Below are 26,985 nucleotides of genomic sequence, written 5' to 3'. Positions count from 1 at the left end.
AGGTACGTTTGGTATTTAAAGGTTCAGTGTGTGGTATTAAGTGAGATCTAGTGATAAAGTTGCATGTTGCAGCTGCATACCCCTCCCCTCACCCCCCCCCCCTTCCAAACAAGAAGGAAACCTAATGGTAGCCTTCAGCTGTCATAAGAACTCAAAAGGTGTTTAGTTTTTCCAGTTTGGGCTACTGTAAAAAACATGGCAGCTTCTGCAGAGATTTCTGTGAGGACTTGAGTCTTACACACTGAACCTTTAAGGTCATCAACCATGCTGCTCTGCCAACTCTCTTTCCTTCCCGCTCAGAGCAAATGAGCAGAATATCTCGATCTGCTATAAATTCAGACATAAACATCCCATCGGCCTGCTTTCTCATCAAACATTGGACTATGCTTGCAGCTGAGCTTGAAACTTGCACAGACTCTCTTTCCTTTTCCTTTGGTGTAAAAAATATATTTTTTTGAGGATAATGCGCAATCAGTCAAGTCAACATTAATCTGAACCTGATTCCGATTTTGAATTGTGTTGATTGCAATTTTCCCCGACATATTGAATAAATGTGCTGGTTTATGTTGATGTGTACTCATGGATCTGTCTGTATAACTGTGTGATATATAGACTTTGGTGGTGTTAATATTTTTATGTAATTTGTGTCTTTTAGATTTGGAGTGTACCCGCCCAAGGACTACAGATGGAAAGGAGTTGATAAATCTAGCATAAATTATCGCTTCTCATTTTGAGATAAACGTGTTTGCGCATTGTCCTTGTTTAATAAAAAAGAAGAAGAAAAATAAAGACAACAGGAACGCAGTCAGTTAATATGTGTGTTTGTTTCTGCTTTGGAACATCCATGTGAATGGAACTACAGAAATAGCTGTTTCACGCACCGTGTTATTGGGTGGTCCCTGACAGTCCTATTTTTTCCCACGGTGCCTGAATGTAGCAGAGCTCCGAGTGACGGAGCAGCGGCAGAGCGGATCTGCCCGCATCGTCTCACACCGTCTCGGGACAGAAAGGTGTGGAAATCTCGGTCTCTTAGGCAGCCCACAGAACACACTCGGAGACGGCATTGTGTTCGTAATGCTGTCACACCTTGAAAATGTCAGTATACCTGCCTCGCTCGGTGCCGATCAGCACCAGGGGAGCGTTAAGTTGCATGAATTGCCTCGTTAGCTAGAATGGAGTTAGCATAGCTGCGCTCTAGTGTTTATCTATTGTGGTGGCTAGCATCGGCTAGCCTAGCTCTCAAATTAAATGAGCTAATGTTAGCTTGCCGGTTAGCTTCTCGTGGGATTTTTTAAATCGTAGAAGCCCGAGCTCGTCCTGCTGATGAGTGGTTGTGCGCTGCGGGTGTGTGGATGTGTTGTGTGGGGGTGGCGCTGGGTCAAATACTGAAGTTCAACATTAGCCGTTCGCTCCTGAATGTGTTGCTCCTCTTCTGTCGCTTGACAGCTCCGTGTCAGCGGAGATATGGAGACGCCGGGGAGGATCGCAGCCACACCGGACGCCCTGGACATCACGGTGGAAAACGTAGAGAAGGTGAGTGTCGCGCTCCTTGTCAGCGGGAAACAATGAAGCTTCATGTTCGAAATATGACGCACGTCTGGAGAAATAAAGCACGAGCGCTTTGCTTTTGCAGCCACATTATGTATTTACTGTCTTAATTTGGAGAGATAAAGCGTCTGTACTTGCACACAGGCATTCAGCTCATCTGCCGTTGTTTCAGTCATTCTCTCATCTTTAATTATTTAATAGTGTTTAGAATGGTCAAATGGCAAAAATATTACGCCAATGCTTTGCCATGTCTGTCGTTGTGAGATGTTTGTCTGGGTCTGAATCTTGTTCTGTGTTGAATCGTGTGTGTTTGTGTGTGTGCGCGCGCGCGTCTGAGCGTGTGCTTCTGGCTGTCAGGTTGCTGCTGGGCGGCCACTGACTCGGACGAGAGCATATGGGTGTGGGGAGACAATGGGGAGGGAGGGAGAGAGAGAGGGAGAAAGGTGCTCCTGTGGAGGAGCAGAGTTGATGTGATGAGATAGATTGGGTGGGGGTGGGGTGAGGGGAGGGATGGGATGGGTGGGACAGGGTCGATGTTTGTCACAGAGCCACTAAAGAAAGAGGAGGAGGTGAGGGAGGAGGAAGGTGATGCGACAGATATGATTCGAGGCAGTTTTTGAGGGAGAGAGGCACATTCCTGCAGGGGAAATGTCTTGGCTTGATTACCTGGTTTCTGGTTTAATAATAAAAGGGAAGGAATGACAAACAGCGAGTGAGGTCCGGTCTCCCTTTGGATGGAATCTAATTTCCATCGCTCATGTTCATTTTCACAGCTGGAGAGAATGACTTCTAAAATAATTTTGTGTGGCTCAAGGGAAAACAAGTTACATTTCCTCAAAATGTTATCACATTAAAGTTTGAGAAATCACTGTGTAAAATAAATAGAACTGACAGTTTCATAAATCATTTGTTATGATGTATTAAGGTATTTCTCTGTGAAATCCAACCTCATGAATGTGCACAGAATATTCAATAAATCAGTCAAATTTTTTGTAATGCGTCTTAGGGTTAGGGTTTAGGGTTAGTAATGGAAGTGAATCTTTGCTTTCAAGAATACCCCAAGGGAACAAAACCGTAGTCTGATATTCATCAAAAAAATGATCTGAGCCACATGTCAGATATGCATTCAGTGATTTATTTAATAATATGAAACAGGAAATGCTTGGAGTTTTGTAGTGGTTAGTGGGATTGGTGTTACTATATACATATTTTTTTTAACCTTTGTAACCTACTTTAAGACACTGAACTTTTGACTTTAAAACTGATCCACCCTTTGTCTTTCATGAATTCAGGAAACCGGAACGCCACTTAGTCATGTCCTAGAAGGGTTCATTAAATCTAAGATGCATTTTCCAATCAGCATTTATGCTACAGCACTATAAGTAATCTCATTAACTGCTAGAAAACGACAAAGAGCATCTGAAGTATCACTTCCCACAAAGGCTTTGAGCACTTTTGTAATTACACCACACATGCATTTCAAAACTGATGAGATATTGTTCTTCTAAGACTCTGTTATATTTAGAAAGCATATTCAGGCTGTTTGGGTGAGATACATCCTCTAGATAATTTGGCTGGGATGACATATGTGTATTTGGTTATGGAATCAGCATGATGCTGTTCATTCAGTGGAACAAGAGGGAGAAAAAAGGTTTCCGCAGAATCAGTGTGTGCTTCATCACTGCAGTCTAAGCATCAGATCATCAGCTCAATGCCGTTTTATAAGAATCTGTGATGTTGTTTTCTCCTTTGACAAAAAGTCACTGCAGCCACAGACATGTCATTTCCGAGGACGTCAATAGAATGAGGAATTGTGCTTCTTATAAGATGATATGAGCAGCTGCTTTTGCTGAAAGTCCAGTGGTGCAAAATTGTCACTTTTTCTGTGCAGTGGGCAGTAGTGGAGATGATGGTTCCAGGAACAGTATTTGTATGAGTCCATGTGTCCAATAGAAAGACCTTTGTTCAGTTGTGGGTCTCTGGAACAAAGATCCACATTGTCAATAACTTGGTGTTTAAAATGAATGGTTTTGTATGCCGCCTTAAATTTCCGCTTGACTGTAATTAACGTCAGAATTGCTTTTCAGCTTGCATGTGGCTTTTGGAGTAATTTCAGAGTTCCACAATGTGCTTGTGAAGAGGGTGCCAGTCAGGCTTTTGTCATTCAGCATTTTGTCCTCCAAGAGAAACAACGGCTGTACCAGCAGAAAGAAGCACAGCACGGGCACTGTACTGGGTCAACATCTTGCTTAAGGGCACTTGGTCAGGGACGGAACTCTGTTACCATAATTATCTGTAATCATCTGGTCAGTAGATTCCTCCCACAGGATCCTGTCATTGGAAAGGCGAGCTTGTGAAGCAAACTGGCTTCAAGTGAAGTTAGGATCAGATGTATGCGACATACAAATGCAGCGTTCTTGTAACGTGGTTTTGTGCAGATGATTCAAGCTGCCAGCAAAACATATTGCAGAACATAGCAGGACAGATAAATCTGACACCGAGAGATACTGCATGGTTTATTGTTTAGTTTTCTGGGTGGTATGAGAGGCTACTTCAGAAGGAAAAGAGGGATTATTATGAGCATTACATCCATTTCTCTATTTGACAGTAATACATACGGGATCAAGGTGGATCACATGTCTTGTAGGTTACATGATGCATACATGCTTCTATCTTTATCCTTTTATTTATTTTAGCAGGCAGGGAGATGGTATGGCATAACCACTGATTCAGCAGCTGGGCGTGATCAGTATTCTGAATTATATGACGGAAAAAAACCAAGCTCAATGCTGATGGGTTAACATGTTGCTTTGTGGGTGAATTTGCTTTTCATGTGCTGAGATTTTATCACTGTTGGCAACATGGTATTCTTAATTTCTGTCTTGGCCGTCTGCTGTCAACAAGCGCCCACACACACCCTGACATAAACTATTCTTCTTTGTTTCCTCATTAATCATCATTCCTGCCTTTGATTCTCACAGTTATAACACAATGTCCTGATTGGTCAGTGGTGTGATACTGCCTTCTGCAGCACAGCGCCCGCATTACCCTTCCGTCGCCACGATGACTTTGAGCCTGACACTGTTAAAGACAGATGGCTCGAAAATGCAGTCAACCTATGGCACTTAGGGGGTAATTGGCTCCTGAGTTTGATCAGTGTGCAAAGACATGGCCAAAGTGTGTGTGTTTGATGATGTGGGATGAGGTGATACACATTTGGGGAAATAGATTTCTGGGATGTTCACTAAAAAATATAAAGACTGCCCCTTTGTCAGATCTGTCTGCTTCTCATCATCGAGATCTCTACCCTGTGCACCAAAAAATATTATTCAAGGACAATGATCGTAATGCATTGTAAAGGTGTCGCGTCGTAGTGTCGGACTTACACTATAGTTTTCCTCATGAGCACACAAGCATATAGCAGCTAATCTGTTGTTATATATGAGAGCAGATGGTGAATGTGTCTCACTGAGCCATGCTTTTACACTCGCATCCCTCTTCCCTTCCTCCCTCTGTTGCAAAAAGGATGGTAGAGGAGTCTAATGACCTCTGACAGTGTCTGCCAGGAGCACGCCATCCTCAGGTGAAGCCAGGTGGTTCAGGCAGGTTGCCACCATCTGGAGATACAGTTAGCTGCCTGAGCTGAAAACAAACACTGCTGTTTCTAGAGGTGTGCAGCACGTATTTTGCTTGTTTTAAAAGCCAATTAATTACGCACAATTACAGTCAGTGGAGATAACTACGGCATTTCTGCCTTGATTTCTAGAAGAGAGGCGGCGGTTCTCTGTGAGAGGATTAAAGCAGTGAATTGAGGAGACTGTTTTGTGTCTTGTGCTTTGATAATAAACCAGGAAAGGACAGACGCACTCAGACACGGCGCTGTTTGGGATTGGATAAGGAGGGGTCTGCGATCACACAGAGGACTGCGGTAATGAGCCGCTGCTGCTTGGAACCCTGATATCACAGCCTCGTTTACAGAAAGGGCAGAGTGGAGCTGACTAACAAAAATCACCCTCATGTAAATGCTTTCTGATTGAAGGTGTGATAATGACTCATGAAAAGACCTCAAATCACCATAGATTAACCCATTGAATATTTCAACTGTTTCGTCATGCAGCCCTGCCCTGTTCAGTTCTAAATACAAAACCATCACATGGTAGAGGTTGATATTAGAGGAGCACAGAGACAGCACCTGATGCACTGTACCTGCACCTATAGCTCACTTTCACACATGTACGTACAAATGCCAGCCAGCTCTCTGCTCATTAACACCCAGTCAGCCATGTTCAGAGCTCTGCAGTATCTAGATATAGATCATTATTACACCGTTATAGGGGGTGGGGCTGTCTGCTGGGCTCATCATCTCATTGTTGATTCCAGCATCATTGCTCGTAATATTACTCAGGTGTCTGCACTGTACTGAGCTGTAAACAAAGATAAACAGAACTGGAAAACATTTTATCCATCATTTCCCATTGTCTAGATTACTTATCATTTAAAGCTATGGTTGGTACTCCTGGTAAAGCTAGCTAGAGCTGGCTATACTTAGGCCCTCTCGTCAAAGCTCCCAAACACATGACTGCAGGCTGCCTGACAACTGCTACAATCTGAATTCTCTGGGACTTGCTATCTAAATTCTGGCTATCATCTCTACTTTAACCATGTATGTCTCTCCGGCTGAAGTCTGTGGTCTGTGCAGAGTAATCATGTGCAGGGTGCACACAGGCAGGTTGGTGGTTTTATGACAGACAGGTATGCCAGCAAATCACTTCAGTCGGTTGTCTATTACAGTCCAGCAAGGGCACCAGCATTTTTATTTTTCAGACAACTTTATTGAGGCTATCGGTACGTAAAGAGGATTTCAACAAATATGAAAAAGGGTTATTCAGATACAACCTACCAACCCCACCTGTGAGAGGGGAGCTAGTGCCAATCCCAGCTGACATTGGGCGAGAGTCAGGGTACACCCTGGACATGTCACCAGCGTGTCACAGGGCCAACATGCCGAGATAAAGAATCGTTGACATCTACCGCCAATTTAGAGTCTCCAATTAACCTAACCCTAATCTGCATGTCTTTGGACTGTGGGAGGAAGCAGGAGCGTTATTCTTGTTGTAAAGAAACAGTGCTAACCTCTGCGCCACTGTGACACAGAACATTTTTTAAATCCAAGATCAGGGTTGTGGCTAACTCTTTATTTTGGATCATTTGCTTTGTATTTCTGTACATTACTTTGAGCACACCACCTTAATTTGTAATCTATACCTGACAATCACGTCTGTATTGACATCCTCATATGCCAATTCGGTATACATCGACCAACCCTATTGTGTTTCAGGATGGCAAACAGGGAGAGAACATCAGCTGGGACTCTGGTTCCAGCTTTTATTGACACTGTTTTGATTTTCTTCTCTATCGCTGCAGTTGCAGCATCGTACCCGGTGACCCTTTCTTCACAGTATTATTCATCCTCCACTATAACACAGCCGGTACATCTGTTATGAGTGAATGGGGAGAAATGTAGCTTTTAGTAGAAGACTGAGATCAAGACAGAGAGCTGATGGGTTGAATGAAAGCTGATGTATCATAGGCTGGTAGGAGTCGGATAGATGGAGAGAAGGGTTGGTGGTGGAGGAATTGATGTGAGCAGGCTTCAGGGGTTAAAGAAGAGCTCACCAAATGGGCTCTGTGTTGCTTGTCAGACATGTACTGCTGTTCAGTCCATAGTTCAGGGAGCATCTGTATTAGATGCGTTTGAGTGAGACAGAGTTCTTGCAGAGTAGCGCCTAAACCTCTCCTCTAGCACTGCCCGGGATTAGAGTTGTCTGTTTAATTAATGCGCCTGTTTTCCCGTCTTTTATTTTCATTGCTTTCCCTTTTTTTTACCTCATCCGTTATCTCCTTTCTCTTGGCGTTCCCCTTGCACTCAAGTACTCAAATTACGCACAGCTCTACTTCAGAGAGTGCTGTTTTCAGGTCACTGCTTACTCCATTGTCCAGGTTTTTCGAGGTTGAACTTTCAACGATGTTTCTGTGTGCTCTCCTGTTTGTTTGAGAGCAAGAAAATGATCTGGTTCTGTCAAGGTACCCACTTTATTCCATCAAACAAGAGCTGAAAGGACTGTTGTGAATGGGTGGAGTGTGATCGCAAACATCTCTCAAATAATTTATATGTAATATAAATTACAAAGTTGTTCAACCATCCACAGATTGTACGGATTCCCCCCATGCTCAGTTTTCTTCTTTTCTTTCTCCTTTCCTCTTAGGCTCTCCATCAGTTGTACTATGATCCCAATATAGAAAACAAGAACCTGGCCCAGAAATGGCTAATGCAGGCTCAGGTCTCGCCTCAGGCCTGGCAGTTTTGCTGGGCCCTGCTGAGCCCAGACAAGGTACAGTGAACTCACACACACAGGCTTGACGCTAACTTACTTACTTTTAATAGGTACTGACAGTGGCTTGCAGGGATGCAGCAATTGACAGCAGCTAAGTTTAATTAGTGACAGCTGATCTGACAAACAGCCGACAAGGTTTCTTAATTTAACTGATGACAGCAGCTTTTGTAAGCAGGTCTTCTCACTCACTCTGAGCTCAGCCAACAGTCCACCTGACATCAAGTTAGTATCCACCTAAAACCTGCTGAATTTAGGAAAAGCCTACATGTAATCCACACATTTGCTCATAAATACATTTTATACTTTGCACACATCTTTTTTTGGTTGTAAATTCAAGTGAAACATCAACTGTCAAGTCCCGACAAACAAACATATGAACACGCTGAGAAAAAAAGCATTTTTAATCATTTGTATCTATCTTATCATCCGTCACAGGTGCCAGAGATCCAGTATTTCGGTGCTAGTGCACTCCATACCAAGATATCCCGCTATTGGTCAGACATACCCACAGATCAGTACGAGTCTCTCAAGACCCAGCTGTTCTCCCAGATTGCCTGCTTCTCCTCTGGCTCCAAGATGGTACTCACCCGCCTGTGTGTGGCCCTGGCCTCTCTGGCACTCAACACAATGCCTGAGGCGTGGCCAGGCGCAGTTTCAGAGATGGTGCGGGTGTTTCAGGAAGAGGGGGGAGGGGTGGATGGCCGGGCACGCTGCCTGGCATTGCTGGAGCTGCTCACTGTCCTGCCTGAAGAGTTCCAGACCAGCCGCCTGCCACAGTATCGAAAGGGACAGGTATGTCTGCAGGCACCAACATTTCCCAGCTGTTGCACAGGTGCACTACCTGTGCACCAGTATTTTCATGTTTTCGTTTAATATCATATTAATTATTGACAGAATTGTGTCTTTAGAACCAAGTATTGAGAATGTTGTGGAACCTCAAGAAACTGGCAGAAAATACTGAAACGTGTTTACTTGTCTACATAGTCTTGACTTATGTCCTGGTATATGAACAAACTCATTTGTGAATGTATCTAAAGGATTTGTAGATGAGAACCGCCTCAATATCCCAAAAAGCAAGTTATTACATCTTAATGGCACCAGCATAAAAGACTTGATACCCAGGTCTATAAAACATAGGATAATAACATGTGAGCATAACACTATGAGTCTAAACCCTGCTATCATCCATCCTATAGGTTCGGGGTGCCCTGGGCCGCGAGTGGGGGTCAGTGTGTCCCTTACTGCAGCAACTGCTGCGGCAAACAGACAGTCCTGGGGCGGTGAAAGCTCGCGTGCTGCGCTGCCTGTCATCCTGGGTGCTGCTGGATGTGCCCCTCAGCGAGAGCGAAGACCTGGTGCACGACTGCTTCAGTGCCCTGCCTGACCCAGAGCTCTTCGACACAGCGGTAGAGGCAATAGTCAATGCCATCTCACAGCCCGACTCGCAAAGGTGTGTACTGATATGGAAATTGCATGAATATCATCTATATCAAAAAACACAAAATATAGTAGAACTTCCACAGTACAAATGTGTGCCAGTGGGTACTCCAATGCAAACCCAATGAAAAGGCAGAGGAAAGAAGGAACAACATTATGAAAAGCTTGACATGGTAATGACTGAAGAAAGGACATCAGAGCAGAGTAAAAAAAGTATGTATTAGCTGACAGCAGGAAACAGAGGGTGGGCACTGGAAGGCCGTCAGGGAGGGATGGAGGGAAGGAAGGAGGGATTGATACAGGGCAAGTTGACTGCCAGGGGGAGGAGAGAGGCATTTCTCGGTTGGCTGGTGTTGCCATGGTTACAGAGCTTGGGAGAGATGTCATCATGCCCTGGCTGATTCTGACGTGGCAGGCACCCATTACCCCCTCCCCTAGAGAGAGGGAGAGATAGAGGGCGGGGGTGACGGGAAGAGACAACAGCTAAAACTGGAAGAAGGGTAGGGGAAGGTGTGAAATGTACAGGAATATAAGACGCCATCCGTCACACCTCTGTCCTGCTTCATAGATGGGGGGAGGGTCAGTATTTGTAAAGTTGCTGCTGACAAGTGAGTTTAAAGACACTGACATGTCAAGCGATCAGACACTAGGAATATGATTAATGGTGAGGAGAGTTACAAGGAGAAAAGCCTAAGCAAGTGTTGCCGCGCGCATTTTAATCGACTCTGATTCTGATTTCAGAGCTGGTTTGTACAACTACACTTATTTTCCAATATCAATTTATTTCCTCCTGTCTTATTGTGTGGCACTTGAACAGATCACAGTCCTCTGTCGTGTACTTGTTTTTCAGATCCTCCCAAAAGTCTTCACTGTCTCATTAGTGGCGTCTCTTGAGACACATGTGGCGTCTGTTTTTGTCAGAGCATTGTGTGATTTGTAGGGTTACATTTGAGGAGATAAATTGTTGTGTGTTTATGAATCTGTAAGAAGTATGGGGGTTGTTTATAAAGGGTTTCTCCTTCCTCTCTCTCTGAGTCATAGCCCACCTCTTTTCACTCTGTAGATTCTTCTTTGTTTGTTTTATGTTTTATCTATCTGCCACTGTTTCTTTGGGTTCTTCCTTTTCCCCCTTTCTCTCCTCTAACAATCAGAACTAAAGCCCCCTCCCTGTTTCTTGTTCTCTCCCTCTGTTTGAACACATTACAGTCAACTCATTTGGGGGGATGCTATTGGTCCAGCTGCATCCTGTTGCCTGGCAACACATTTCCCCTGTCTCGAAGTGTTGCAGTAATTGCAGAGGGGATCAGGGGTGGGGGAGGAGGGAAGGAGGGAATAAAGGAGGAGTCAGGATTGAGGGAGAATGTGTATAGCAGTGGAACGGGGGAGCAGAAGAGGAGAGGAAGGGCAACAGTGAGCTAGAGAAGAGGAGACTGCAGCAGACCGTCTCAGAGGAACCGCCACGTCGTCTCTAATGACAGAAACGGAAGAACACATACGATTCCAGTCGGCTTTTAATCGCACAGCATACACAACAAGTCCTGTTTTCGAGCTAAGAGTGCATGACCTGCATCTGCAGAGCGCCTTGTTAAATATGAATGATCTTCTGAGTGCATTCACACACACACACACAGTTACAGTAAGTGCAGTCTGCCCCTGCCCTGCTCTCTCAGCATCAATCGCACAGCCAAATACAGAAGATGTAGGCCAGTAGACACACACACATACAGCTACAGGCTTATTAGATGGAGGCCAGAACAACATACATATCACAGCAGGGTGGAGCTTTTCTCCAGAAAAGACTGAATCAGCATTGGCAGCTGAGCATGGGACTCGACAGCATAAGGCAGGACCATATATTCAGCTCCTCACCTCATAAAAGGGCCTGAGGGAAATTGAAATAATAAATGTTTACAGGACTGTGGTAAGAGATGCGTTTGACCCACAGAGTAGAGGAGGCATATTAGGGCCATTGTTTCTAGCCAATCATCTTGTTGGCTACTGTTGTTTTTAAAAGAGATTACATTTTAGAATTAAAGGATTTATCAATGGGCAGAAAGGAAATCAATAGCAAAAGGGCAAACCTCTGGGTCCACCTTTTAGATTGCATAATTTTGGGGCTCATTCTTTTTTAGTTCAGATTGATGTTTTTCAAATTTTTTCAACATTTAAATGATTAGTGGAAAAAGTGTCAATAGAAAAACAACAACAGATTAAATTCTACATTTTTCTGATTGAGTTCTGTTTTTTTCCTCCCCGAATTTCACTACTTACTTCCTTCACCTTGTTGTGTCATTGATGAATATTCATCCACCTGGACCCACGTTCTTATTGATGTCCTCATGAAAGATGAAGCACAAGCTGCATACCACAAACCCCCTGGGACTGACACACACACACACACACATAATATGGTTTACATTCACAGCATTCACACAATCTCCTCAGTGACATTCAGGCGCACACACACGCACGACCTTCATCTCCAAATGTCACCCCTTCACTAGACTGTCATTAATGATGACAGGAGGATGTTATCCAATGTTGTCATTAATGTTATATGACCAGATCTGAGCTTGCGTTGAAGGCTGCATACTCATGCTATTGTGAGTTTGTGTGTGTGTTAGTTATTATAGATGGCTGAGACAGCAGGAAGAAGACAGAATTTAAACTGACAGTGGTGCAGCTCTGAGCTCGGGCTCTGAATAGTTTTTCTGGTTCCCCTGTATATGTGTGGGTTTTTAGGGGTGGGTGTTCTGGATCAGAGGTTGGACTGACGTGGACTGATATTTGATTTGAAATATATATATAAATACACCAGCAAGAGTACCAGCAATAAATACATCAACCTAGCTGTGAGCGGTGTGAGTCAGTTGTATATATCCATCTGGCGAGTCTCACTGGCTGTGCATGTGATGCTCTTTTCATTTGTATAGCATTGTGTCTGATTTCACATCAGTTCTTTAAATGAAGTACAGTCTAACCTGTCAGTTCTGCTGTTTTTCTGTTTTGTTTGTTTTTGTATGTCCTTGTTTTTGTTTGGTTATAGATATGTGAACACTTTGCTGAAACTGGTTCCTCGAGTGCTCGCCCTGCAGGAGCAGCTCAGAGAGGCTGTTCAGAATGGAGACATGGAGACGTGCCACGGAATCTGCCGGATCGTTGTCACATTGGGAGAGAACCACTCCAGGTGCGTGTGTGTGCTCGCTCGCTCGTAGAAAGCATGTTTCCCTCAAGGTTAACATCCCCTCTCTCTATGTTAAATAAAGTGAAAAAATAATTCCAGGAGCTGCCTGTCTATGTGGATCCGCTCCAACAATTCAATGGCCTCAAAATCCCTCCACAAAAACTTATGGAAATTGGTTCAGTAGTTTTTGAGTAATCCTACTGAGAAACAGACAAACAGAAAACTCACAGACAGAGGTAGTTAGTTGATATTGGGGGGAGTTCAGATTCTCTAATTCAATTTTATAAAAATCAATAAATATAAAATATTCGAAATAAACCACTCTATCAAATGGCAGCTCTACAACACTCGCTGTTCAGAGTGTGTCATCTCTACATCCACCATGTCACCTTTTCATGTGCTCTTGTGCGTAATGAAGGACACATTGAGAGTGAGTCGTTACTTCACCAATGTACAACCGGCACTGTGCAGCTGTTTGACTTTCACCTTCCTCTCTCTCCAGGACTCTGTTGGAGCAGGTGGATCACTGGCAGAGCTTCCTGGCTTTAGTCAACATGATCATGTTTTGTACAGGCATCCCCGGCCACTACCCAGTCAATGAGACTACCAGCTCCCTCACACTCACCTTCTGGTACACGCTACAAGTAAGACATGTTCAAATCCAATATTATGATGGGCTCTATCTTAATATTAAAGCAATGTAAGGATCAATTGATAAATAAAGGGTCACTGGACTTTGTCCAACTTGCACGATTTACACACTTCTTTGAACATAAACACAAAATGAGCCTTATATATATACATAGACATATATGTATGTATGTATATTTGTATTGAAAAAATAAAACATTAACATTAGTAAATAAGCTACAGGCTGCCGCTGAGACCACATTTTTTTCTACCACTCTAACACAGCACAGCTAAGAAGTGTTAGTGCTTAACCTTGATTCACATCAATTACTATGCTGTATTGGATCCTTGAATTTATGGGAGCTGGCCCTGGAAAGTCCTTGAAATATGGCGTACGAGAACATGCTGGAGCTCTGGACTGTTTAAAATCATGATGTACAAACGTGCTACTTACTGGGGTCTGGCCTTCGTCTGCACATAAAAAAATCTGACAGCATGTGTGAGTGCATGTTCTTTTATCTTCTGTGTTATACAACATAATTAAATTCTTGGTTTATGCAAACTGGTAATGTCAAGTTAGTGATATTAAGTGATCAGGTTGATGTTTTTTAATAAATAGTGACATTTACTCAAGTGTCTGGTAAATAGCCTTTAACACTGTGAAAGCCACAACAGATGCTTTTGGTTGGTGAAGTGCAAAAATAATTTTATGTTCCAGACCCAAGACTATTTTTTCTTGTCCTTATTATTCCTTATTCCTCCTTCCACAGGATGAAATCATGTCGTTTGAGCCAGAGAAGCAGGCAGTGTATCTGCAGGTCTACAGGCCGGTGTATTTCCAGTTGGTGGATGTTCTGCTGCACAAAGCCCAGTTCCCGTCCGACCAGGAGTACGCATCTTGGTCCTCAGATGAGAAAGAGCAGTTCAGGATCTACAGGTGTGTGTTTGTGTGTTTTTGTGTGTCTACACTGTTGTGTGTCAGTGACGGCCTGATTGATTCAGAAATTACTTGTTGACAGGATGATTGGTCAACAGATGAGTGTGTGTTACTGGACTGGCAGCTGAGAGGGCAGAACCTGGATTACAAATAGATGAACAGATATTGTTTTAAGATGATTTCCCCTAAAATATCTGTGCATGTCTTTCTTTTAGGGTGGATATCTCTGACACACTCATGTATGTGTATGAGATGCTCGGAGCAGAGCTGCTGAGTAACCTGTATGATAAACTAGGGAGACTGTTGACTAATGCAGAGCAGCCCACATCGTGGCAGGTGGGTGAGACACACACCCACACACCATTATACTTACTGTTTATAACCAGTCCACACACAAAAACCAATATATACCTCAAGAAAGTTCAAATATATATTGACAGTCCTTAAACAATTTATATAAATAAGAATTTCCCATGTTTTTGTCGTTTTGCAAGTGCCTTTAACTGTGTTCTCTTCCTACAGCACACAGAAGCTTTGCTGTACGGCTTCCAGTCCATAGCAGAAACGATAGACGTCAACTACTCCGACGTTATCCCAGGCCTAATAGGACTCATCCCCAGAATCAATATCAACAACGTCCAGTTAGCAGACACAGTGATGTTCACGATAGGTAAGACAAGTACTGATTGCATCATACCAGCCTTAATAAAATATTATTGCATTTTAAATGTGCAGAAAAGAAGCTAATGAGGATGACATGGTGGTACAGTGGGGCTGAGGCCTTTCTGTGCGGAGGTTTTGTGCAGTTGTTCCAGCCTCCTCCCACTGTCCAAAACCATGCAGCTTAGATTAACTGTTGGTGTGAGTGTGAAGGGTTGTTTGTCTCTATAGCTGTTTTCAGACTCAAACTTTGGATAATGTCCGAAAATTGGGTTCAGACATTTTCTGGAGATGCCTTCCACATATGAAGAATGCAGCAGGACATTAAGTCGGACACAACAACAGGAGAAAGTCTGGAACATTCAGGAGAGGGGTGGCTTCTGGGTAGAGCATGCAGGAGGCAGGACTTGACATTTAAATGTAACTGTGGAAAACAGTGTTTTTGTTGATAGCACGTCGAAGATGGTGGGAGAAGAAGCTACTAACTCAGCCGTAATGTTTACTTTTGCATTGGGATTCTTCCCGTTTTGTCATCACCTTATCACCCACTCACTCACTTCATCACCCACTCATTTGCTGTGAGTTTTTCCTGACATGGTCCTGCTGTATTCTGCTGGCAGGAATATTTCAGGAAAATGTCCAAAGGTAATGTCTGAAAACAACTCATATCAGCCCTCTTACAGACTGCCTTCCTGCCCAGGGTGCACGCTGCCCCTCGCCAAATGTCAGCTGGGATTGGCTTCCTGCAACCCCCAAGCATAAAGAAAAAAAGAAAAGAAAAATGACAATGTTTTATTCCAGTAACACACACGCACACACACGCACGTTTCTCACTGCGTATCTGATCTGTTCTCTCACTAGGTGCTCTGGCTGAATGGTTGGCTGACCACCCGGTGATGCTCAGCAGTGTTTTGCCCTTGGTGCTACAGGCTTTAGGAAACCCTGACCTCTCGGTTTCCTCTGTGTCTACACTCAAGAAGATTTGTAGGGAATGCAAATATGACCTGCCCCCTTACGCAACCAACATAGTCGCCGTATCCCAGGTACTTATTTAATATGCTGTTTTTTCTACCCATTTGATCAGGTATAAAAGCGGATAACATGTTGGTTTAGAGAGCAAATTTAGAAAACATCTTCCTGACAGCACATGATGCAATTAGGGATGACAACGGACGTGTTTCCAAAGGTAAAAAAAAGTGATGAATCAGGATGTTTATTTGGCAATGCTTTTTCACTGCCTTTTAATATAAATCTGTAACAAAACAGATTTTCAGACACCAATGACATGTAGCCGACTGCAATAACTTCAAAAGTAACAAAGCATCGAATCACAATTTCGCCCGAGCGACTCATCACTGGAAACACTTCTGTTGTCGTCTGTGCTACTTGCACGCATCTACAGCGTGTAAATGTGTTGTTGAATGGATGTTTCTTAATTTTCTTGTGGTTCATCTAAGTTCTAATTGGTTGTCCCTTCTCACCACCGTACAGTAATAATACATTTTAATTTTTTTTTTTACTTTTAATGGCTCTGGTGTTGCAGACTTATGCAATCTGCCTGTTCTCCAGAAATAGCCATTACCCTTTGAAATCCTCTCAGCGAAGTATTTTTGGAATTACGTTTCTTCGATAATTTGTGATGTCGTACTTTCAGAATAAAAGAACCATCACTCTTTCTTTTTTTTCTCTAAAGGAGGTGCTTATAAAGCAGATCCACAAGGTCAGTGTTTCTCACATTCACTCTCTCTCAGTTAAAAAGTCACATTTACATAAGGAATGCTGTGAAAGAATGCCATTACTAAGTCCAAGTTTATGATAAAATCTGGTTCAGTTTGAAACTTTGACTTGTGGCTGTACTGATAATAACTCTGCGATCATCTCCTCCTGCAGACGAGTCAGTGCATGTGGCTGATGCAGGCTCTGGGCTTTCTGCTCTCCGCTCTCCCTGTGGAAGACATCCTCAGAAACCTTCACTCTCTCATCACCCCATACATTCAACAACTGGAGAAACTAGCGGATGAGACGGTGCGTACACACAGCCATGTGTAACAGTGAAACGCACACACTAAAAATACAGAGCAAGCACAGATGGACTCTGGCCAATTGAAACACGCTTTGAGTCTGTGTGGTGTCACCGCAGTGGAACATTTCTCTGTGGGACCAGATTGGATTTGACCCTACACCATTGGCTAGTGACTCAAATGGGAGTAGCAAAGACACAATTTCACTCCTTCATGGAAAAATACAGACAATCTCTGAGTTTAAAAAAAAGGAAAAAGTGCCTATGCACACATAGCTGCAGTAGGTTGCCGTTAAATTGCGCATGCGCACATTCATGCAAAGGAGAATTGTTTACCCTGTTTAAATGTCAGGTCTTAATGGAACCTGGATGTTGTGTTTATCATGTTGGATAGTACAAATATGGAGCTCTAAAAATACACTGATTAATATCTCCTGGAGGTGGAAGGAAGTAAAGTTTCTCCTGATCCCTTGTTCTTCACTCAGTAAAGACCTCGGGTGGGGTGAATAGAGATGTCAGCTTAGATAAAGCTTTTCATTTCTCTATGCGTCTGTCTGTCTCTGTCCTTGTCTCACCCCTCACTCTCCACACACACACACAAACACAGTCACACATTATCTAATATACCCTTCCTGACTTCCTCCCTCTCTTATTATTTCTGTCTCTAATTTTGATGTATTGGCATTACATCAGACTAATAAATTAGGAGCTGTGTCTGGAACCGGAAAAATAGTGGCACCTAGTGGGGAGACCTTAAGGTTACATTACATAAGGGGTGAATGTCCAAAATGTCGGGCAGGGCTGATGGAAAATGCTGGTGGAGCAGCTCTGACGGGGATGTCGAACACAATATGCTTTGGACTAAAAGCATCAATGTTGTGAGGAGGTAGATTTTAGAAGAGAGGAGAGATGTGGCTGCGGGAGGGCGTGGCAGTCTCATCTTTGTCCTCTGTCTAGTCTTTTGGCTCTGTTACATCACCATGGAGACAGAGCAATGATTAAGTATCGCTAGCGAAATCCTAATTAATGATTTTACCTGGGGGAGATGTGTGTCCGTGTGCGTGTGTGTGTGTGAACTTGCATGTGTGTCGAGGACGGCAAGGAAACGTGTAAGAAAATGATGCAATATTGCTGTCCAGCCGGTTTAAATTATTTAACTAGTACTGACATGAATTATTATTTCTCAGCCAATTATTTTGTTCTTTAAATATCACTTAATTTTCTGGTGTGAATTATGATGACAAAAAAAGTATTTATTACCAAAGCAGGGGTTTCTTAAAGCACACACCAATGAACTCACTAAGCCAGTTGTACAGTGGGGTTGGGTTGTGTGCTCACCAGTTGTAATATTTTATTTATCACTTTTCTTTTTTCTTTTAGCCTAATCCCTCCAATAAGTTGGCCATCATTCACATACTGGGGCTGCTCTCCAACTTGTTCACTACCCTCGACATCAGCAAGCAGGATGACGAATCAGCGGACGGCTCAGCGCCACCAGTCAAAGCAGCCCCACCCCCACCTGGACCAAACCCGGTCAGTCACCACACATCACTGTCACTTGGTTGGGTGATTTAGCAAATAGACTGACTGTAAGCACTGGGCTTAATCTATGAATGAGAGATAATGACCAATATTAGTCTGAATACATCGGATGCTGCTTGTTTGTAGTGGTGAGGGTGGCCAACAGAAAAATTGCGTCCTGTCACTCAACCATATTCTTTCGAAAGTCTGCTTATAGAAATATATGCCTCTATGGCATATAAAGGATCTTGTAGGATATTGGAGGATCCCATGTGTAAAATGCTAATACCTAATGCTATTACTTGTTAATTAGTTTGTGTTTTATCCATTTTATTTACATTTTGATTTTGTTTGTCAGGTGGTGGTGGTTTTGCAGCAAGTCTTTGCTCTCATACAGACGGTCCTCAGCAAGTGGCTCAACGACTCGCAGGTTGTAGAGGTAAGTCGTCAACATTGTTACATTTCTGCTTTTGAAGAACTTCCTGAATGATGCAGAGATGTAATGATAAGATCACTCCAGTGAAGCTGATCTCATGTTGCTCCTCAGGCGGTGTGTGCCATCTTTGAGAAGTCGGTGAAGACGCTGCTCCACGACTTTGCTCCCATGGTGTCTCAGCTAAGCGAGATGCTTGGACAGATGTACAGTACAATTCCCCAAGCCCCCGCCCTCGACCTCACACGACAGGTACGTCTGAATATTAACCAGCTGCTGTTAAACACAGGTTTAACCACAGCTGACGTTCTCTGTCTCCTGCTGCTGGCTGTTGTAACCTGGGTAACACGGAGAGTGACTGATTCGATGTCCTGCTGTTTCAGATGGTTCATATCTTTGCCAGCGAGACAGCCCACTTCCCACCCATCAAGGCTCTGTTTGAGCTGGTTACCTCGGTAACGCTCTCCATCTTCCAACAAGGTAGGGGGTCCAGCAGGGGGCGGGTGTGTGAACACTGTGAACTGTTTCTGTTCAAACTACTGCTAGAAATTTGTTTCTGATTTGATTTATTGAGCTGCAGAATAACATCCCTGGTGTAGAAGGGAGAGAGAGACAATTTGTTTCATATTCTGTGTATGTTTTGGTGTCATTAACTCCCATTTACAGTTGCAATTGCTTATGTGCTGTAGACAATACAAATAGCTCGACCTGGATGTAATAACAAGGTCAGAGGTCACTGTACTCTGTCACATCTGATCTTTAAACGTTTGCTCTCATGACACATAGAGGTCTTTCTCAAATGATTATTTTATCAATGCAGGCTGATTATAGACAGTTATTTAAATCACTTAAGTATTTAATGTTTTGTTTTTGACTTGTACAAGTTGCAATGTTTTCTGTATTGATCAGCCTAGCCTTTGCTTATTCCATTTTTTTTATTCATTTGTTACATTAATATAGTTGTGGGTGAATTTACTGTTGAGTGTTTGGGCTGCATGGAAGTAACTTGTATCCTCATGTGGGTGACCCTATAGCCAGATGAATGTTCTGATTTTCTCTCAACATATTACAGACATCATCAAGGATTCTATAATTCAATTCACTACTCTTGGCTTGTAGCACTTGTGTCAGGACTGTCTGCTGCTTCCCCTCCCGTTGTGTTGTCCTATTTTCCCTCTCTTCCTTTCCTGCTTTGAGTGATTCAGTGATGGCTGCTTCTCCTCCTGCCTCTAAACACTTTCTTTTCTGAGCAGGTGCCCTTCAGTAGACATTATCAGTGCAGGATACAGTCACAGCACAGAGACCTCTTGCTTATTCAGTTGGCTGACAACTAACATAGCAGGGTGTGCCAGCTCAATACAGCTGCAGCCACTGCTGTGCTAGGATTTGGGTCGCGCTCCTCATTTCGGCCCTCTGAATAAGCCCTATATTCTCTTGAGGAGTTGTGTGTGGTTGAGGTCTGGTGGGGGTATTGAGCAGGAAACCCTTTTTGGAGTCTGGGAACAGCTAAAGCTGGGCGCTCACTACAGACGTTTGTTCCTTGTTAGTACAAGTTTGGTGTTGGAGTAACTCCAACACAAAACTAAAGATATCGGAATAAACCCTGTTTGAAAGTCAGGAATCTCAACTCTGACTCAGAAATGTGTTTTTAATTGTGCCTCATTTGTAATCTGTCGCATTTTTAAGTCTTGTAGTCTGTGTCCAGCATAAGGGAGGTAGTTATATCAGGACTAACCCTGATCTTTGAGCGTGATTCATGCCGATGGCTACAGGCTCATCTTTGAAGGGGATGTTATTGACCAGTTCTGAATGAACCCTTGCTGATCACCTCTCTCCCCAAAGCACTTCAACCTGCGAGGAAACATGTTGGTTGTCTGATCACAGTAAAGCCAGCAGTTTCTCATGAGGGGGAGAGGTGAGGGGGGATTCATTCAGGTTTGGTGCCTCCTTTCCTCCAAACTGTAACAGTAACAGAGGTGCCTCCTGGGTTCCCACTCCAAACCCACTTTTCTTTCTTTAGGTTTGTTCCTTTTATCTCGTTACTTCTTTGTTTTTAGTTTTTATCTCCAGACTGACCCATGTCTTTGTCTTCTGCGTGTTTTCGGTTTTTGGTTGGTCTGTTCTTAAAGGACTCTGCCAAAGCTTCATATGCCCTCCCCCCACCACCCCTTTGTTCCTTATTCACCTGTGAATTTTTTCAATGAAATATTTTTGAGTTATCTTTTGTTTCTACATGACTGTTGAATCTATTCAGTTGCTGTTTGTATATTATTCTCTTATGATTTCTTAAGTTTCATCTTTATTATATTTTAGGACCCAGGGATCATCCTGATATTGTTGATTCATTTATGCAACTCCAAGCTCAGGTGTGTTTTTGGTTTCTTATTTCATTCACTTTGGGTTTCTCTCCCTCTTTCTCTCCTTTTCTAGTTTCTCCCTTTTTCTGTCCTCTCCTCCTTCTCTATATCTCTTTCTGTTGCTGGGCCCTAAGAAGTCCCATCACATAGGCCAGGCACTGGAATGAAACGTGAAGGGCATGTTTGAAAAAGAGACGTCAGTCTCTTCTCAAACGCTTTTGATTCTAACAGTCACCTCGCCACTTTGAAATACATACTATCCCGTAGCTAATTGATAATTGTAAATCCTGATATATCCATTACATATCGATATTTAAAGTTGTGTAGATGTATTCATAGGTAAGAAAATCTTTATTCTTTGTAGATGAGACAGACAAAGATATTTTTTGTGAGCTGGTGCTGCATTTTTTACAGCCTCTAGGTTTTTAGAAAGGTTTAATAATCCTAAAGTGGCATTATAAGTCTCATAACTCACACAGGACTGTGTAATCCTTCAGTTGATTAAGATATGGGTGTATATCACTGCCCTACTACATGCTGCTTCAAAATGCAGAAGTGAGACATTTGTGCACATTAACGTTCTGCCTGGAAATTCTAAATTTTTACTTGATCTCTTTTCCTTTTTTCCTGTAAAGTCAACATCAGGGCACATTTGCTCCCGGAAAAAACATCAACACCCTCAGATGAAACATTTTAGTTGACGCAGCGCTCTTGGGAAGCTGTTGTAATTGGGTCTGTTTGAGTGTTGTGGTCCCAGGTGACTGGTTAGTCTCTGAACCCGCTCGTCCTCTGAAGTCATTCCAGCCCAGAGCCAATCAAAGCCCAAATGAATTAATATTCAACTAATATTAATCAGTGCAGACAAATTGGCTGATGGCTCTTCTGTTTTATATTTTTGTCTTCATTCTTCTTCCTTTGTTTTCTATCTTTGGATAGAGCTGACCTTCATCTCTCTCCCTTTCCCTCTCTCCCTCTCTCCTCTCCTCCATCCTAAATGAGTTCATTATTATGAGATGAGTTGTATTTCTATTTATATGCACATGTTAATTACTTACACACTTCTGTTGCATATTCAGTCCAGTCAGCCAAAAAAAAACAGTCAGTCAAAAAAAATCCAGTCAGCCAAAAAAAAAGCAATGTTTCAATTAAGATTGATTTCTAGAAACAAAGCCAAAACCATCATTGCCTTTAGTTTGACTTAAGTTTCTAATGATTTCAAAGTTTGATTTTTTGCAATTTGTTTGTTATACCTGCTGAGTTCTGCATTGGAGGATCTCTGTATCAGTTTGGATATAGTTTTTTCTAAACAGATGGAGAGAGTACAATAGCCTGGTAGGCAGATCTGGTCCCAGTCCTGTGTTGCTGTCAGATCCGGCTACCAGGCTGAGCGGGTATATTTGATAGCAGTATTTTGAGGAGCTTATGCAGTGAATTGTGGTGAAGCATTGCCGATTGGGTTGAATCAGACACAAACATACTCTGTTTAATGCCTTTATCTGCCTTTTAGGCCCTCAAACGGAAGCCCGATTTGTTCTTGTCTGAGTCTCTTGATGTGAAAGCAGTGTTCCACTGTGGTAAGTTTGCACCACGCTTCACACAAACACACACAGTAAACTGTGTGTTTGTTTTGCTACAGTTGATGTGAAATATCTGCCTGTCAGTACAAAGTACAAACTGTAAATGTTTGACAACAATCTTCAGTAGTTTATTTATGCCACATTCTCTCTCTCCAACTTCTAGGAGTACTGTCACTCAAATTTCCTGAAGCTCCGACAGTCAAGTCAACGTGCTTGTTCTTTGTGAGCGCGCGCACACACACCCACACACACACAAAAACAACTGAATCCCTTGCAAACATGAATTTTAATCAGTCTTTTTCGTTGTGTCTCTGCGTTAGACTGAACTGTTACCTCGCTGCTCAGATGTGCCTCCATTGGCCAGGTTGGTGCAGGAGGACGGCAAGCTGTTAGTGCAGGCCGTGTTGGAGGTGAGGAGCACCACATTACACACGGACACATCATACCATAGAACATGTTTCATCATCATTCTGCCACCACTGCAGTTTGCTGTGGTATCACACTCCAAACTTTTCTCCCTCTTACTTTGAAATTAAGTCCCTAATGTAGAAAGCCTCATCTGCTCTCTCTCCAGGGCATCGGGGGCGGGGCGTCTCGGAGCCTGATGGACCAGTTTGCAGAAGTGCTTTTCTCCCTGAACAAGCACTGCTTCTCTCTGCTCGCTGTGTGGTTGAAGGAGGCACTGCAGCCGCCAGGGTTCCCGTCGGCACGGGTCACAGTGGACCAGAAAAACCACTTCTCACAGCAGATACTCAGGTGCAATACTGGACATTTGATGCAACATCTTTTTTGGTGAATGACCCCTGTCCGACCTGGTACTATCAACCGTTCTGAGTGATCCAGTCACAAGTGGTCAGTTCAAAATGAATGTGTGAAAGTACCCAAATGTGTCCTCAACATGTCTTATAAAATCTTATCACTTGAAGTTGGTCATGGGACACATGTGGCGACATACCTTTGTGTATGTATACTTTCGCTCTTACTGTGTGAGAGCGGGAAGTAAGATCCAATCACAAGTGGTCCCAGGAGAAACATTCATATGCATTTTAATGCCACACAAATCTCTCAGGATGAGTGGTAATACCAGGTCTGAAGGGGGCCAATGTGTCTGTCCAGTCGACTAAACCAAATTATTATTTCGCATATACTATATAACTGTTTGTATTTTTTTTTCCCTTTGCCATCCTCCATCATGCAGAGAACGAGTGAACAAGAGGCGGATAAAGGAAATGGTGAAAGAGTTCACACTACTGTGCAGAGGGCTCCATGGGACAGAGTACGCCGCTGAATACTGAAACTCTACTCTCGGACTCTCACCTAACCGTGACCTCTGCCCTCAGTGCAAACCAGCTGGATGCCACAACAACACAGTTCACACCAAACCCTGTCAGTGAAGATACCATGAAGTGATTGTAAAGATTACCCTAACCCCCGCTGCAGGACAAGACACGAAACCTTCCCTGCACCCACTTGCCGTCGGATTAATGGACAAAACATGAAATCCCCGGTGGCTTTAGGGAGGCTGTCCTCTCTGCTCCGGTTTTCTGTTTCTGTTCTCAGATTGATCGCTTCCCCTCTCTCCTCATTTAAAGGCCTTTTTCTTTGGCAGAGCTTCGAGCAGCACACCCAGCATGCTGCCTCACGCCTCCTCCTCTCTCTGTCTTGTTCTGCCCCTATAGATCTTCCTGTGGTTCCTAGGTTGTTTCCTGGTGATTAGCATCCATATGAAATGGTAGTGGTATCGTACGTAGCTACTTGACATTATTTTTCAAAGTAAATCAAATTAAGTATATAAATGTATATGTACACAAATAGAAAGATGGCGGTCGTCGGTCCTGCTGCTGCTGCTGCTAAAGGGAGGCGTGAAGAATCAATGTCAGTGGATTCTGCAGGAAAAATCACATGAATACAGAACTATTTACTCCCACTCATGCCCCCAGGAGAATTTATTGCCAAATTATCATAAAATGTTTTATGAATTTGTCCTTTTTGGGTTATATATTGCTTTAAGGGTGGCTGAGTCGAGACAGAAAGCTGAAGAACATAAAACTTATGCTAAAAACAGTCTGCTCGCTCTTGCCCAGCCCTCTGCGTATAGGGCCTTACCTCATGCAGTCCCGCTCAGTCATACTGCAGTCTCCTCGGATCGTAGAGAGTGATATTTATGCAGTGGTTCCTTTAGGGAGAGCAGGACTGTAAAGGCTGGAGACGAGAAGGCATGATAGTAGCCGGCAGCTAGAAAGAGGCACAGGATGGAAACTGGGAGGAGATATTTGGAGGGATTTTTAATCATGACCTTGGACAGCTTAGTCACTGTTATCGTGCAAAAATATTAATCAAGTTGTGAATATTAACAGTAATTGCTGAACACTTGTATTTGAGTGTATGCGTTTGTTCATACCTGTATGAGAGGCTGTGTGTGCACAGATGTAAACTTTTTTCCACTCGTTCAGTGCACTTATATTGGACCTATAGTACACATCCATGACTTCCTCCTATCTTTTAAACAAAGAGTCCATTCATTTCCTAATTTCTTCACTTCTTCACACCATACTCATTCAGACTCCTCCTAAAGGCTGACAAGGGACGTCCAATATTTCACCTTGTCGGCACATCACACCCATCCATTAAAGCTCCTCATCAAGTGGATACTCAGTGACCAGACTCAACCATCTTTTTGTTATTGACACCAACTCTCAACAAAACGCTCGTGAACAAGATCCCCAAAAATCCTTTCACTCATTCACCTGGCTCACTGCCTTGGAGAGGACCAAGAAGGATTAGAGTTCTGTAACAAGGTCTCTGAGAAAGTAATTCTCAGCGTTTTCCAACAAGATTTAGTACGGAGCGAGTGCTCAGCCAATTTGCTAGAGACATTATTGATGAAGTGATGTGACCGCTGTAAACAAGAACAGAGCCTAGTGAATCAGCAGGATCAGTCGACATCTAAAAACACACAGCATCAACATGTACTTTGTGGTCTCTGATAAAACTTTATCTCAGTCTAATCCTTCTGTCTTATCCGAGGTGCCTGCAGACATGTAGCATGTATGTGTGTTGGGGGGGGGGGGTTCGGGGTTCGGGGTTCAGGGGACAAATGTGCTCAGCGTGTGATGCGTTGCTCAAAGATGTGACGTAAACTGAGACGGGAGGCCAGAGTCAGCTCTGGAGAGTGAGCTGGTCTGCCTCCGAGTCTGCTCTGAACTGTGAGGGACGGGACGTTCAACTCTGATCCTCTGTCTGTATCGTGAGAAATATAAGCAAGTGTTTGTCACGGTTTAAAGGAAGAGTGGTACGAGGAAGAGGGAAGGGTGGTATGAAATGTACATTGTTTTTTTTTGTACCTTGGCTTTAATTTATTAAATATATCTAAGACTGCACATCCTGACTCTCTCCCTGTGTGTGAGTGGTTCCACTCTGTAATTTGAGTATTTCAATCATGCACTCCCTGTCACGGTTAAATGGTAAATGGTGTGTATTTAAATAACACTTTTCTCGCCTGGATGACAAAGTGCAAAGTTTAGCCATCCACATGCACATTCACAGCACTTTCTTATGCAGCTGTCAAGGGGCAACGTGGGGTTCGGTGTCTTGCTTATGGACACTTCAGGACGCAGAAGTCGGAGATCAAACTACGTACCCTCTCATTAGTGGACAACCCGCTCTACCTCCTGAGCCACAGCTCCCTAGAGCACCACAGTCAACATGATAACCAGTGTCGGAAGTAACACAATTTCACAAAACCCACCAACAACAGATCAATACCTAACCTGATCGAACAGTACACATCATTAAACAATAGCAGTAACAAACAAGGACTTCTCAAACATAATTTACATTGAAGGACTGCAAATTGCTAGATTATTATGGTATGTCATATGAAGTGGCAGTAGGCAGTAGAATTCTGCAAAGTGGCCCCAGTTGCACCTTATAGACCTGAACATGAGTCCTGGTGGCTTTACGGTAAAATGCAGTTCAGAGAGTGAGTGATGTCACGTTCTACTGATTGGCGGTTAGAGTGACTGTATATTCTGTTAAATACAATACATCAAACCTATCCCTTGGTAAATTAATGATGTAAATGTATTTCATTACTGTATCCCTTCACTGAAGAAATGCATAAGTATTTGGATTATCCTCCCTCTTTTTAAATATGTTTAGTGGGTCAAACAACATAGACGTCCCACCTTTTTTCAACAGGAACCTCACTGTAAATCAGCAGTCAATTTTACAAACTTCTACAATTAAAACGTGACCTTTTTAATTTTAAATTTGAAGGTTTTTAT

The 26,985-nt window shown here is 43.1% G+C and overlaps 1 protein-coding gene across 2 annotated transcripts; it reads left to right on the top strand.

Moving 5' to 3' along the window:
- Nucleotides 1-959: 959 nt before the first annotated feature.
- LOC133960982 (importin-13-like) lies at nt 960-25,763 on the top strand. 2 transcript variants are annotated; one of them, XM_062395888.1, is made up of 23 exons: nt 960-1,095; nt 1,447-1,533; nt 7,815-7,940; nt 8,379-8,735; nt 9,140-9,393; nt 12,427-12,567; nt 13,067-13,208; nt 13,965-14,131; nt 14,347-14,467; nt 14,654-14,801; nt 15,653-15,834; nt 16,485-16,511; nt 16,682-16,816; nt 18,192-18,344; nt 18,691-18,771; nt 18,880-19,017; nt 19,149-19,245; nt 21,079-21,131; nt 22,630-22,696; nt 22,863-22,921; nt 23,020-23,109; nt 23,274-23,455; nt 23,898-25,763. In XM_062395888.1, exons 1-23 carry the CDS (start codon nt 1,075-1,077, stop codon nt 23,992-23,994), a joined length of 2,925 nt encoding a protein of 974 aa, XP_062251872.1. In that variant the 5' UTR covers nt 960-1,074; the 3' UTR covers nt 23,995-25,763. The 2 variants fall into 2 exon arrangements, 1 of the variants encoding a protein (XP_062251872.1); XR_009921954.1 differs by lacking the exons at nt 21,079-21,131; nt 23,274-23,455; nt 23,898-25,763 and having other exon boundaries at nt 23,020-23,100.
- The last annotated feature ends 1,222 nt before the right edge of the window (nt 25,764-26,985 follow it).

The sequence above is a fragment of the Platichthys flesus genome, chromosome 9, assembly GCF_949316205.1.
Source record: "Platichthys flesus chromosome 9, fPlaFle2.1, whole genome shotgun sequence".
Lineage (NCBI taxonomy): Eukaryota > Metazoa > Chordata > Actinopteri > Pleuronectiformes > Pleuronectidae > Platichthys > Platichthys flesus.
This window is presented reverse-complemented; position numbering and strand designations above follow the sequence as displayed.

What these genes read in the sequence shown, in the direction of transcription:
- LOC133960982 (XM_062395888.1), top strand. Translation starts at nt 1,075, where the DNA reads ATGCTGTCACACCTTGAAAAT. An exon ending in AGAAACTAGCGGATGAGACG is followed by an intron (nt 16,817 to 18,191) that starts GTGCGTACACAC and finishes TTTTTCTTTTAG; the next exon opens with CCTAATCCCTCCAATAAGTT. An exon ending in CCCTCGACCTCACACGACAG is followed by an intron (nt 19,018 to 19,148) that starts GTACGTCTGAAT and finishes CTGCTGTTTCAG; the next exon opens with ATGGTTCATATCTTTGCCAG.